This window comes from Haemaphysalis longicornis, unplaced genomic scaffold (assembly GCF_048455015.1).
Source record: "Haemaphysalis longicornis isolate Haplotype H1 unplaced genomic scaffold, Haemaphysalis longicornis Haplotype H1 scaffold_1, whole genome shotgun sequence".
Lineage (NCBI taxonomy): Eukaryota > Metazoa > Arthropoda > Arachnida > Ixodida > Ixodidae > Haemaphysalis > Haemaphysalis longicornis.
The window spans coordinates 262,961,093-262,976,092 of NW_027526203.1; the positions used below are offsets into that span (position 1 = coordinate 262,961,093).

General features: G+C 46.4%; 1 protein-coding gene across 1 annotated transcript in view; it reads right to left on the minus strand.

The window, feature by feature from the left end:
- Positions 1-5,262: 5,262 nt before the first annotated feature.
- The window catches only part of LOC144145228 (uncharacterized), a 37,698-nt gene continuing 27,960 nt past the window's right edge, over positions 5,263-15,000 (minus strand). Inside the window, exon 4 of the mRNA XM_077676769.1 lies at positions 5,263-5,560. Within this exon, the coding sequence (XP_077532895.1) occupies positions 5,336-5,560 (225 nt within the window). The 3' untranslated portion in view covers positions 5,263-5,335. The remainder of the gene's footprint in view (positions 5,561-15,000) is intronic.

Consider the following 15,000-nt stretch of genomic DNA (forward strand, 5'->3'; position numbering starts at 1 on the left):
AGGAACACGGCGATATCGATGCATATGGAGATAACTATACTAGCACAGTGCAAAGCGACAACAGAAGATGTAAATAAACAATTTCAAACTTGTACAAATGCATGGTGATGTGTCCTTTAGTGCTCACGTAGAAAGAAATCTTCCAGCTTCACTATGGTTCAAGTTCAAGCCTTGCGCGACTTCGAGCAAGCTTCGCCAGTTTTTTTTTTTTTTTTTTTGGCAATGAGCCACAACTAGTTAGGAACCGGATGTATCGCACTTTAATAGGGTACAATCAACTGCCGCAACCCGACCTGCGTTCTCCACTACTGGCGGCGGGCTTTCCCGCATTGCACCATTGATGGGTGGCTAAAGAGCAACAGAGCAAGAAAGAAAGAACTTAATTAGACATAACAAAGGGGAACCGTGGCTCCATATAGCGCAAAAAACAGGAGGCAGACAAAAAGACTGTTGGTCTTCTTTTTGCGCCAAATGATGTTACAGGTCATGAACCCAACTAGCCCAAACCATTGCCTGCTTTAATGTTACGCAATGCCCAAACCCACACAAGAGAAAACCTTGCTTTTGTGGAGCGCCTCTTATCTCAATGGCATTGGGACAAGTCTGCCCTACATAGTGATAACATGGTCGCCCTCCAGCTGCCCTTTTCAACGCACACTAGCTACATTAAAAGGTCCAGCAGCGTTCTACACAGCCCTCGATTTTCGCGTCACATGATGAAGCAGCAGGATAATTCTTCAGTACGTTTGTTTTATGCCTTAGAAAAATCTTGCAAATGCTCTTAAATGGCTCAAGGTTGCTTTGCAGTGGTGTCCTGCTGAGTTATTCTTTCTCCCTTGCAGCAGTAATAATAGCATAATACATCTATCGACATCTCGGTTGGCAGTGTTGGAATGCGCTTCTCCACACCGCAGCGCAGGTGAACAACTTCCTCCTAAGCGCGCATGCACTCTTGGCACCACACACAAAATCGCTGCTTTGCGTCACCACAGCAGCGACCTGCTCACCAGGAGAAGTCGGCATTTTTGCCTTTCGCCTCCATCAGAAAAGCGGCCGCCGCGGCCGGAAATTGAACCCGCGTCCTCGTGCTCGGCAGCACAACGCCCTAGCCACTAAGCCACCGCGGTGGGTATTTTATGTGGTCATGATTTGTCCATTCATGTGTGAAGGATTTAACGGATTTCATTTGGCGTCATTTCGGTGGGGGGGAGGTATCAGATATTTCGATAAATGCGGATAATCCCATAAAATGTGTTTGAAGTGTGCTCGGAAAATATATTCACAGAATAAACTATTAGAGGGGGAGGTGAGGAGGGGTACCTTTGTTAGTGACGTGCGGAGTACATGTTGTGTTGGTGACTAGTTTTTTTATGAAGGTTTCACTGGGGCTGTTAAAGCGGGTTAGGGGAGGGGGGGGAGGGTGATCTATGCGTATTTTTTGTGATATGTCTTGTTTTATCTGTCTTCATATCGGCCACTCTCTGTCAGATGAGTTGTGTGAACCGTGAATCTGGAGGCGGCGGCTTCCAGCGGGCAGCCAGTGGAGGGGAAGAGGAGGTACACTCAAGCGGCCTGATTGCGCAGGCAGGCGGCCTCGTGACCAGGAACTCAGTGATGTTCCGGGCGGGGAATTTTCCAAGGAAAAAGGGAATCTTTAAGTGATTCAGGGAATTCAAGGAGTTGTGGAGACAAAAAAGAATTAGCGTCTGTAAACGACCTAGCATCATTTATTCCTTTGTTTTCTTTCAAAAGGATCACTTAACCGTTTGTCGGTTTCATGTTAAAATATCCGCAGTTGTGCTCCCGACAGAGAGAGAGAGAGAGAGAGAGAGAGAGAGAGAGAGAGAGAGAGAGAGAGAGAGAGAGAGAGAGAGAAGTGATTTGTTGGAAGAGAGGAAAGGAAAGTGCACTGGGGATATTATTGAGCTCAGCAGGGAGCTCACCGGCATACAACCAAGTGCGGGGGAAAGGGGAAGAGGGGATAAAGACTCCTACCAATCCAGTTCATAAAACAGGAGAGAGCATAGAGGGAAGAATACCCCATGACAACAAGTATAGAAAAAAGTATTTCGGGTGCTCCTTAGTCTGCGTCTGTCAACGAGAGATGGCGCCAGCAGTCCGGAGCTAAGCTAAAATGACCTCCATTTGCCAACATGTCTTGTTCTTTTTCATACGGCCAGTTGAAACTTGGAAGTTTAGCATGCAAAGTGAGCATGCTGCTTGGTACAAAACGGGAAATGCATAGTCGAATGCTGCTGCGTGGATGATGTAGTAGAATTTTATTAACGCGGAAACTCTGATTCTGTGAACGACGTCTGCGCCCGGAAGGCTACGTAAAGTACTTCAGTAAGACGTGTTGTTGGACGAGTTGGTTCATACTACAGAAATCAAATTTAGCGGAGCGAAAGTCACGGACGGTGAAAAGGGTGGGACTAGCGCCCGTCCCGTTCTTTTCGCCGTCCGTGTCTTTCGCTGCGCTAAATCTGATTTCTGTAATACGTAAGGTAGACACAGGTGGCGCTGGCAAATTCCGAAAACTCGAGTTCCTGTATATAGCTCCCCTACGCGATATACAGGAACTCTGCCGAAAACCGAACAGGAAACCGCGTAAAGACCTATCAACTGCCGAAAGAATGCGCAGGGAATTTTGCAGGGAATTCTTGACAAACATGAGGGGGAAAATTGCTAAAAATAGGGAATTTATGAACATACAAATGGGAATATTTCTCCTCAGTACGGAGCATCACTGCAGGAACCGAGTGTATTCCTACGGTTGCTCCGCTGCATTGAAACAATCCGATTTGTTTATTTGATGGACGAGAGGGTAATGTAAAAGCGGTCGTCAGAATCCTTGCACTGATTGGTATGTGTTGGTGAGGGGGCGTAAATGAGCCGGTGGGGACGCGGTGGCGTCGAAACTGATATGAGGCAGGGCCTGAAGTTCAGCTTTCAAGCGGTTTTAACTGGATGCGGAGTTGGGTTGTGTCATTCAGCGCTGGGTTGTCGGGGTAGTGCCAGACCAGGGGAACTTTGTTGTTAACAATACTGGCATCGGAGTACATGTCGATTTCGCTGGGAAACCGTGATTCAGAAATTTGCCTTGGTCTCTTCACACGAAGGATTGCCTGGAACAGGTCTTGGAGGAGAATCTGAGATCCCATTTGGAATAAAACAAGGGGCGAGCGGGAAAGGTATGCCGGACCTTCTGAAGAGGGCGTTGTGCGTCCCAGTCAACGAGCGCGAGACCCTGCTGTGGTACGGTTAGCTTAAATTTGGCTTGATTGTGGGTTTCCGATTGGATTATGTCGGTAGGAGGGAGCGGGACCGCGCCTTGTTCTGAGGCTTTCATAGTTGCACGTGAGGTCAGTTATGGTGCGTAAGGTTGTATGGGGTAGGCGTTAAGAAGCTTTAGGTAGTCAGTCTTGTTGAAGTCATGTATATACAGGTGCAAACCTATAACACGCGCACGTATGTTCTAAGATATTTCAAGCTCCACCTGTCGCACTCGACGTATAAGCTTTGTACTGGGCTAGTGCGAAAAGCAGCCCAATACCGTAGTCCAGCCGCGACCCTACCAAGCTGGTAAAAACCCACAGCAAACGTATTTTGCTTGTAGCGGAAGAGTGGTAAAAGAGTACCTTCAGAATAATAATTGTTTTTCGCGTTTGTGTTCAAGTTGTTTTGTGTGTGGAATAAATGTCAGTTTTTTTTTGAAGTACCTACAATGACCAAAAACTTTTGTTCCTTTTTGACAGGAATTAAGACACCGTTAAGTTTAATATGAAGATCAGGTCGGACCCCGAATCATTAGGGGAATATTACACAGGTTCTTTTTTCGGGCTTGATAAATGCATTTTTATCTGCCTATAAGGATAGTTTGTAGCACCAAGCTCAACTTGGAGTTCACAAATGGACAGGTTACAGTATTTAAAAGACATTTGGATATCGTCGATGCACATAAAATGGGAAACTAATGTTGGCAATGCCTTCTCAAGTGAGTTCATCTTTACTAAAAACAACGGGAAGCTTGACAATCCCCTTTTGGACACACCATTTTATTGCACGTGTGTTCTAGAAAGTGCACAATCAACCTTCACGCGAAATTTTTTTTTGCATGTGGCTTCCAGACCGGTTTAACACGTTTTTTGGTATACCCAAACATTTAATGTCGCTAAGTGTATCAGCGCCAATCAGTATCATAAGCCTTTTCGAAATAAATACTAGTGTAATGCAGTGCTGTTTACAATGTAAGCATGTTTTGTGTACGATCACAAGGTAACAAGTTAATCGTTTGTGGTTCGTCCATTCCGGAACCGTACCTGGCATCTCTTAACGAGACCATATTGGGTTCAAAAAGTATTCGAGCCTCCAATTAACCATCTGTTCAAGAAGCCTGCACAGGCAGCTCGTTAGTTGGGTTGGGCGATAAGTTGTGGCGGAGGACGCATCATTGCCGTCCTTAAGATAAGCAACTACTATAGCCTCCCTCCAAGTGTTGAGGGAGCACCCTGCCATCCATATTTTGTTACACACGTAGAGAGGTGTTTGAGGAGTGTCTCCGTGCAAGCGTTGTTTCATTGTGTAATTAATGTTGTTTGCGCCTGGAAATGAAGGGTCTCCTCCTCAACGCGTAGATGTTTTATGGATATGTAGTGAAGTTACGATGTTTCAATTAATGTTTTATATATTTTTAGTTCTCACTACTAGCTTCCTTTAGACTCGTGAAAGGAAATAGAACTGTTTGGACCTTACCTCTTAATGTAAGCGTGGTTGGGAAGTGGTCACTACCATCCGGATCTTTGCTCACATCCCATTCTAGAGACGGGAAGAAAACTGCAGAGCCAATCGCCATGTTTCGAGGCCGAGCAGCGTTAACCCGCAAGCGGAAGGGCTCAAGAAAGTACTCATGACAAACGGTGCTGTGTGTTGTGCGTACGTCCTTTCTTGTTATCATTAGCGTTGTTTGGTTACGAAACTAAGGAAGTACCTTTATTTGTGTTTCTGTGTTCCTTTTTTGCAGCTAGTTATACCCGCCTCCCGCTCAAAAAGCTTCTTTTTGGTAGTCACTTTAACAAATGTGATCATATTTCATGTTCCTATCAATTATTTCGAAAGGTGAATTAACCTTGAATTTATTACACGCTATTCAATAGCTCGCTCAACAATACGTACCGTGAAATACGACTACCGTAGAGAAGATCGGGATGTTTGTGGAACGGAATTTGTGGAGCCGTGTGCGGGATTTGAAATAGATTACTGTAATCTTCTGCCGTTCGGCGGGGTTTTCATAGTTTATTCTTTAAATCAGCCACCAAATTTTTACGGCGGATGGATGTTATCCCTTGAAGGGCACCTCGACTTTGATGCCCACGTTGGTCTGCGGCTTGCCGTGGTAGGTTTTTCCGTCGACGCGGCTCAGGCCATCCGCCACTCCGCCAGAGACAATGACGCGGCTTCCGCCCTTTCCCCGGTATACATCGTACTCGCCCCGGACACCGCCACCAACGTTGAAGTTCCGACGGTTGTTTCCTCCTCCTTGGGCCTGGAAGTCGACGCGGTGCTGCAGAGAGCAAGGACAGTGAGTGGATGCAGAGTTCGTCAGTACCAGCGCTGTGCGCAAAGAAATGTCCATTTCTAGAAGCAGTAGCTCGTGTACTATTAAGTTTGCTGAATCCTCACATGCTGTGTGCTGCGCAGGAGTTGCCGCAGGGAAAATATTTCATTTGTGGCCCACCGCATTTTAAAAGCGAATCATAAATTTATCATGTAATCACCTATTCTCTCTGAATCGTGGCCTGAAAAGCAAAATTCGTGTGTGTAAGAAATAGAAGCAGCAAGCAGCCACATTTAGCCACATTTAGTTAACATTTTCTTCGCTTAGCTACCTATTTCTTCATATTTAAAGGATCTTGGACACTAGAACATTTTATTGCATCACTACTATGGCTTTGATTGATTGATTGTGGGGTTTAACGCGCCGACGCAACCCAGGCGATGAGGCGCGCCGTAGTGGAGGGCTCCGGATTAATTTTGACCGCCTGGGGATCTTTATCGTGCGCCGAAATCTCGTACACACGGGCGTTTTTGCTTTTCGCCTCCATCAGAAAAGCGGCCGCCGCGGCCGGGAATCGAACCCGCGACCTCGTGCTCAGCAGCGCAACGCCTTAGCCACTGAGCTACCGCGGCGGGTCTACTATGGCTTTAAATGAAGACCCCTGAATAGTAGTAGTAAGCAGGTATACGTTAAAAACAAAGACTTGGAACCTTTCAGTCGACGTATTTGGAACCTTCTAATGACTGTCATTTCCAAGAGGTCCAACTAGTATACGCGGGGACCTCAGTACGAGAAACAATGCAGGTACTATGATTAGAATTCTGGAATACATGTGTAAACTTCTTTATCTCCTACGCCACGCAGATTGTTTTTTGTTCTCTGCCTTACAACCACCCGTGTTCCTGTCCTGACCCGACAGGCATGTCAGCGCCGCAAGAGCTAGCGGAAGACGTGTGCCGCACTTGAAGGGACTCAGTATTCGGTTGTAAACATCATCTGGGTGTTTCGATAAAATTTCGATAAGAATCATAAATGACTGATTGGGCCCCCAGAAAAAAACTCTACTATTGTTTTCTTGATAAAAGACCTTCCCTTTAATAAAAACAGCAAACAAAAATTCTTCGGGCCACTTCAGTCTGCTTACGCACTGTTAAGGAGAAAGCCCGGTGATACTTATCAACTTACCTGCTGCAAAATCGTATTCGTGTATACTTCTTCGCTTTCGCTTCCTTGTTTTTTTTTTTTTTTTTACGTGAATTACTCGCCCCGGCTCGTTTTATGCTGCACCTTGTTTGCGTCTTTCTTCGCTTTCATAATTACGTCAGCTAGAAGACTGGCACACGCCAAAGCTTCATTGCAATCAGCGCCCTGCGCGTCTGGTGTGCATCTGTTGTACTCACTTGCCATCACGTCTAGGTGCTACGTGGCACGCACAACTCTACAAATTTTACATCTCAAATTCGTAGTTTTGCGTATTTCGTGAAGCGGGCGCATTAGCCCCTCAAAGCTTCCAATCCCTGACTAATCCTCCAAGTGAGTATGTGCCACGAAGAAAGTAACAACGAAAACGTTTGTCAACCGCTGTAGGTGAGAATCTTAGCATATGCCAATGACGTAGCTTTCTTTCGTACTGACAAAGCAAGCGGGGAGAATGTTGGTGCCATTACACAATAATTTTGCGAGGTTTTACGTGCGGCCCGGAACTTCGAGAAAAGTTGTGGCTTTTGGTTGGGAGGATGGGGCAGGACACCGGATCGTTTGGCAGGAATCAAATGGAATAGTGACCTGACGTATTTAGGAGTTCCCCTTTTACAGTTTCGTAATACTAACTCACATTAGTCGGAGCAGGCTGTGAAGGTGCAGCGCCAAGCGAGTTATTGGCGTGGACTGCAGCTGTCCATCTTTTCTCGCGCTTTCTTGTGACCCGTTTCTTGTGACCCGTCTTCTTCATGTCATGCTGAGGGTACATTGCTCTTCCCTGAGGAAGGTGTCTGAAGTACACAGGGTTTTCTCAAAGAAGTGGTTGACACGTTCCGCTTCTTACAGGCTCGGTTTAGCCTTGAGTACATATTTGATACTTCGCGCCAGTCTATTTCCGATGCGCTGGTTTCTGTAATTTTTGTCATGCCTTTATATCATGCTCCGTACCTCCTGTGTCCATACCAAGACGTCCTCAATAGAGTGTGCAAATTTTGCGTTCCGCCTGGTGTTAAAACATTTTTTTTTAATTACACACTGGTACGCTTCCTGTAAAAACTTGGATGAACGACCCTGGTATTTATATAGTTTCGTCGACAGGTTGCCACCTTTGTTCACGACCATAAACAATTGATCAGTGCTTTGTAGATTGCAGGGATGCTGCCTTTTTCTGGGACATTTTGCAGTGAACACTAAGAAAACATATGGATGTCACGCCTTTTTCAATCCTTTTTTTTTTCAATTCGGCTGTCCTGGTGAGCCACAATATGACATGTTTGGTCTGTACTGTCTGTGGCGGTGTCGCTTATGTGAGAGGATTGCCGAGCCACCTAGATAAACAAAGTCGTATTTCCGAGAAACTGTAGCGTTGGTACATAGTGTGTATAATTCTTTCGCCAAACCACTTGACTGGTTCCCTCTTTCGAACGCTTGTGTGGGTTTGCCAGAATTTTGATGCATTTGTGCTTGTGCTACCGGTAGTGCATTGCCTTATTTGCTTGACCTTTTTTTTATTTGCGATAATATGCCCGTTGGCATAAAAATAACATAGATCGCTGCGGTCCCTGAGATTCAGCATTGTAAGGAGTCTAGTTGAGCTCTTTTTCACTGTCTTGCATGGTTGCACGTATTGCTTGCTGTGTCCGCCCCACGTCAATTTTATTAGTGGCCGCCGGATGCGCGGGGAACATATTGGAAGTAGGCTTGTTTTCACAGAACATAACGCGTGTTCTGGGGACTCATTCAGCTCTGTGCCTTGGCTCACGGTGCCTTGCACGGCCTTTCGCTGAAAGCTGCCGGTGCCAATAGATATTTTTCCTTTCCACGAACTTTAGCTTGCGTCGGCGATTCTTTGGGATTGGTAGTAAATTGCGATTTAACCCAGCGCCCAGCTCCTCCTCCTTCGGACGTTTTTCTCCGCAGTTTTCACGTTGCTTCGCTTGCACGGCTTCTTCCCCTTGACCATGCATATTAACTCTGGAGGACAAAGTAGGTCGCGCCGTAACATCTCTTTTAGTCTTCGACCAGCGAATCGTTCGAAAACATCTTGGGCTCTCTAATCTTGCAGTTTTCTTCGCTGGTCACTTGAGGTGCTCTAAGAATACACGGTTCTTTGGGCGCTAGCTGTGATGCCAAGTTGTCTATGGGTGAGTCGTTAATTATCTCATTTGCTTGGGCTAGTCCAACCGGGATAGGCATCAGTTACTTAGATCTGATACTTTCTTGTGGATGGTAACCTCGTCGTACTCAGTCTCTTCGGGATTACACACGAGATGGCCGGTTTCCAGTAGCCTTAACACCTTGCAAATTCACGTTCGTCTTTGTCATAAGTTGACCCTTGTCATTCCCTGCTGCAGTATTCTGATCCGTGTCTGAAGTATCGGTATTCTTCCAGTCTTCTTCCGTGCTTTAAGTCGCGGCTCTTCTGCGGTACACAGCGCATGCGAATGACGACACGAGAACGAACGAAAAAGGGGCGTACGCTATGACGTGTCTTCCTCGTTTCGAGCAAGTGTTGCCACGGCACGGTGAACGCTGGTGTTTTTTTTTTGTGTCCAATGTTGGCCAATCTCCCTAAGTTAGCATGCTCGACTTGACAAACGTGCGCTCGAGGCATGTGCCGAACGGTAGAGTTTTTTTTTTGGCCAATATTGGCCAATTTCCCTGAGTGGGTATGCTTAGCTTAACCAACGTGCGATCGAGGCACGCGTGCACGAGCGCTGGGCATTTTATCTGTATTTTTAACTGCGGACATCATACGCAAACGATTTTATCAACAGCTTCCCTGTTAAAAACAATAAATAAATAAACAGCCCATGTGTGACCCGGGTCTCGCAACATGCTATCCCAGCGCATGGCGAGGGGTAGAACAAAAGTTGTTGTTCCTTCGTGACACTTGCCCACGTGGGGGATTGGACCTTAACCAGAGCTCTTTGCGGGGCCATTCTCAAAACTGTGAATTGGAAACGTAAACGCTGTGGAATAGTGCACGCCGCGTGACACCTGAGCGTGATGGCACGTGAGTAGTGCAGGTGCACACTAGTCGCGCAGAACCCGGATTCTAGGGTGGCGATGGCGTGTTCCAGTCTGCTTGCTGACTAATTCGCGCAGTAAACGAAGAAATGAAATCGAAGAAACATACGCGAACTCGGTGCAGCAGAAAAGCAGCCGGTCGAAATAACTCGTGCCAAAAGACAAAGAAACGAAAGCCAGTACACGCAAATGCGAAGTAGCCCTAAATAAGTTGTTAATAAATACCGCCAGGATTTCATCTTTAATGTGCGACTCTGTTCGGCAGACAGCCGTCTATCTCTGTGCCTCTGCCCAGAGGCAGAGGGAAAAGTCTACCCTTCGCTCACATATACTGCACTTAAAAAACACTTTGCCCGTGTCTCTCCCGGGGAAACTTCGAGGTCGTGCTACGACCCCGTGCGCAGCCAATCGAAGATCACGCAACAAGTAGCTGGTGTAGCAGGAAAGAACGTGGGGATGTAGGACGTGGAGCTTGGCAAGTCAGTGACTTCACAGGGTGAATTAGACGCAAATTTTACAACACCAGTAGGTCTTGATTTTTATGAACACTAGTATTAGTGCCATAAAACTGGGTTAATGTGCTCTTACGAGACTGGCGTGAATAACAGCTAGGGGCTTTGCGCTAACACGTCCTCTTGGAAAAAACGTATTTTAGGCAGAACATTTTATTTATTACATATGCCCAGAACACTAGATGGGTGTAGATTTGTGATGGGTTGCTTATTAAAGCATATAATAATCATCCTCATCACGGGCCAAACAATGTCCACTGCAAGCGAAGGCCTCTCCCAAAATGGGAGGATTCAGCTGGACACTCCACCAGTGGGAAGGCTGTTTGCGTCCCAGTGAACATCCCCAGTGTGGTCGCGTATATCTAGTGCAGCCTCCCTTGTGTCTAAAGACACCAGCCAGATGTACTAGCCAATAACAGCAGGAAAGAAAACAAATCGCAGCAACAACACAACAACAAACTGCTCTCAGAGAACGGCAATTAGTTTCAGTGGCAATTAGAAAACTAGGCAGTGCAAACATTTCATCATGTGGTACATTCTAATCGTTTTTTGATTTGATTGATTGTAGTGTTTAACGCGCCGACGCAACGCAGGCGATGAGGCGCGCCGTAGTGGAGGGCTCCGGATTAATTTTGACCACCTGGGGATCTTTATCGTGCGCCGAAATCTCGTACACACGGGCGTTTTTGCTTTTCGCCTCTATCAGAAAAGCGGCCGCCGCGGCCGGGAATCGAACCCGCGACCTTGTGCTCAGCAGCGCAACGCCTTAGCCACTGAGCCACCGCGGCGGGTACATTCTAATCGTGAATAGTTGGTACCCTAATTTTGTCGAGCCTACTTCGATAATCCTCGCGCGAATGAACCGATGGTTTATTTAAGAGTGGATTCCACACTAATATTGAAGTTGATCGACTGGACTCACTAATACCATGTTCGGCAAAAAAGAAAAAGAAAAGCCGTCGCCGATGCGATTTCCTCGCTTGCGACCACAATGCATTGAAAGACGCGCAGGTACCTGACAATTGAGCAGACTCATGCACACGAATCAAGCAAGTATTGTAGCCGAGCGGGGGCCGATCGAGCAGGGCGCTTGCGGCCTTTGCGCACAGTCCAACCGGGAATAAGAAAACGCCCTGTCTGAAAAACGTTTTTTTTTTTTTTTGGTGGGACGTATCTGAGCTGAAAAGATTATACAGTTACTATGAATAAACTTCCTCTATTTAAAGCCCAGTCCCTACGTTCAGCTGATTTCCTCAAACAACTTTCTCAACGTCCTCCAATCGCAACCACCTCGCTGCGTCGCCCTATCGCATTTTCTCTCCTTTCAGCATGCCCTACGGCGGTCCTCTGTTATAACAATGCGAAGGGTCGTGAACAATAAGTCAAACGAAAACTGTAAGGTCGCAACGGCACTGTATAGCGATTTTTTTCCCGCGCCGCCCTCTTCCTGACAGCTGATTCCTGACGCATCCTCGCTCCAAACAATTCTCCAAACATAATACAATTGTACCAGAAAATGCTGCATGGAAGCTATCAATTCTTGTTAAAACGACGCTACAACCCAGGCAGCACGGAAAGTCCGTTTCTTGACCGGCCAACCTATGGCTGTTCTCCGGCATGCTCGGCAAGAGGCAACGAATTGGCTGCCGTTGATAATAAAATGGACGGTACGAATCCGGCTGCCGTCACCTTCGAACGTTTTCGGCAGCCAATGCTCATATGTTGGTCGCCTTTCACTGGTTTGCCGTAACCACGGTTTCTGCCCGGCGCGGGTTGCTTATAAATTCTCTGGTAAGTCACCCGCCGCCGAGGAACGGCGCTTGCTCCCGCAACATTGATCACAAGACGTGCGGCAAGCTTGCGGCTGCCGAGTACTCTTTTTTTCTTTGAAAGCCGCTCATCAAAAGATGAGCAGCACGTACACGTCTTCCGAGCGGCCAACCTCTTTTCGCCTGCCGGAGTATAAAAGATGAACGGCTATGATGCCGTAGCCGAGTACTCGTTTTTCCTATGGCAGTTAATGCTCAAAAGTCGACAAGAAAACGTCTGGCTCCCGATCGCATTAATTCATTCGGAACCAAATCACGCTCCTGCTCTTCGAAAGGTGAACGGCTGATGTCTGTCACAGGTCTAGCACCGCCCCTGCCCAATCACCGGAGTTCCGAAGGTCATGCGTGGGCTAGCGCATAGACACCGAACACAGTGTGCTGTATATACATGTACACTCATGGACGAATGAATGAAAACACGAAAATATTAAACCGAACGCTCTAGAGGAAAGAATATGGATAGTGAATGCAAAACAATGGCTCGCTAGTGGTATATTTGGAAAGACACATTTTCAACCTTTGTTACTGTTATCAGAGTCCTTCAATGTTTTAGACTCTGCTGTTATATAGCGGCGCGATTATTTCACTTGCATGGAAAGAAATCGCGCTATTTGTGTGTTCCGGTTCATAATTTCGTGTTCGCGTTTCATTTGTCCATTATACGTTTTAGGCCATTCTTTAGACTTGAAACCAAAAATAAATGTCACTTTTTTTTACTAAAGAAGAAGTGCGCGTAAAACAACTCGTGCTTTGCGAGCCTGCATAGACACTGACCGCATTGGTACAGACGCTGACCTCATTGGTATTGCAATTTTTGATACAAGTTAAAAACGTAAGCTTTGTGACGAACCGCGACGCCGAGGAGATTAAGATCAATGCTCCGGGCGCACAACGCATATTACCTAGAGTAAAAAAGACCGCCTTTTTGACGGTCTCTTGGCATTCTTTTTTCCTTGGGACGTCAAAATCACTGTACGCAGAACGTCTGTCAGCAAGTTTCCTTGTTCGTACAAGCGACCTAATACTACTATGCGGAAATATGTATTCTATAGAATCTGTATTTTGGAGCATTCATCGCGATAGCAGTAATTACATGCAACTGGCCCATGTCGTGCCATCAAGCAACCCTTTTCATTCGCCGTCTGTGTTGATGGAAAGAAGCAAAAATCGTATGTGCTATTGAACCAGCTCCAGGCTTTAGCACCTAAGTAGCAGTCAAGAAATGCACTAACATGGGCCCGAACAGTGGCGAAAGCTCGTGGCTTCCTGGACTGAGAAAAGGCCAGCAGCTATGTGCAAACAAATGTGCCGCTCTGCGGACGCTAAACATGACAGCAGATCTATGTACCGATAAGACCTCCCACTAAAAAAATTGCCAAAATTCAGGTTAGAGATAACGTTTTTTTTTTTTTCACGCGTCAAGAAAACGAGGATTTCACCAGCCGAAGCCATGATAGCAGTCTAAATATGAAGGCAACGATTCATTAATTAGACCACGTGGGCATATCCTAAATTTTAGTTCCCTCATTGTTTCTGTGGAAGGCGAAGTGGTCCCAATCTTATCTTTTCAACCCCTCAGACGTGACAGGAAGAACGGTGCATAATTTGAGCGTATTTTGTTATAGCCCTGAAAAAAAAAATAAACTGGTACGTACATTTCTGAGATTGGTTGATTTATTATTATGTGGCTTAACGCGCTGACGCTATAGATACGCAAGCGACGAGGCGCGCTGTAGTGGAGGGCTCCGGATTAATTTCGGTCACCTGGGGATCTTCAACGTGCGCCGAAATCTCGAACACACGGGCGTTTTCGTTTTTGGCCTTCATCAGAAGTGTAGTTGTATGACAGCGTCAGCAATGCAGTTTCAATGTTTCAGAAGAGCTAGCTCTTTATGTTTGATTTCTAATACTTTTGATTGACAGCATATAACTTCGTTTATACAAAACTAGCTTTAACCAAAGGTAATTGTTTAGAGGAACTCGTTCGTTTGGGGGTCTATTACGTAATATGCGCAATTACGGGGTGAGTAAGCTGTCACGCACACACAAAAAGCCACAGCTAGCCGCCGCTGCAGCTACAACTGCCAACCGACCACTACAGAAATGACCCCGCCTGGGCTCCCCGAATGCTGCATGGGCCAGTTCCAGTTACTTCAGCATGACCTACGGAAACGTGAGGAAGCTTCAACATCGCTTTCGCCAACGACTACCTCCATGCATAAGACGAGACGAGTATCACCTCTCTGTCACTCTTGTAGTGTTCGTTAGGACATTGAACCTGCACTGTGTGCTGAAACTCAGCGTTAGCATAGGCTCACAGCCCTCGACTGCGTCTGCGACAAGGGCTGCGAAGGCCTTGCCTTTCTTCGTGACCGGCTTTGAGGAAATTCTGTGAACGTTTGCACTGTGTGCGCGTTTGTGCGTCTTTCAGATTTGCGTTTCTAGAGTACTTATAGTGTATGCGTGCGTTTTTCTGTGCTGGTGTATTCATTCCTTGTCGTCATTTTCATTCATCAAGCCATCTTGTTTCCAGGCTGACTTCTCCGTATCATAAAGGTAGTCCTCCCTCCCAGTTTTCCTCGCAGAAGTTACGAAGAAAACACCCGACAAAAAAAAAAAAGAAATGCTAGTGAATAGTCCTGTGCGAGTACAGTAAAGACTCACATAAACGCTGTACCTTTTACGAGAAGTTATAGATTTACCAACCAAGTGGTTGAAAAAGCGTAAGGCTAGCGACACCTGCGACAAAGATTTCCCTCGGTAATGATTACGCACCCTGAAGTCTCAGATCACACCTTCAAATGATTAATGCAACATCACGATCTGCAAACGCGCGAGCCGAATGATTCAGGACTCCCGTGCAAGCCTGCGCTGA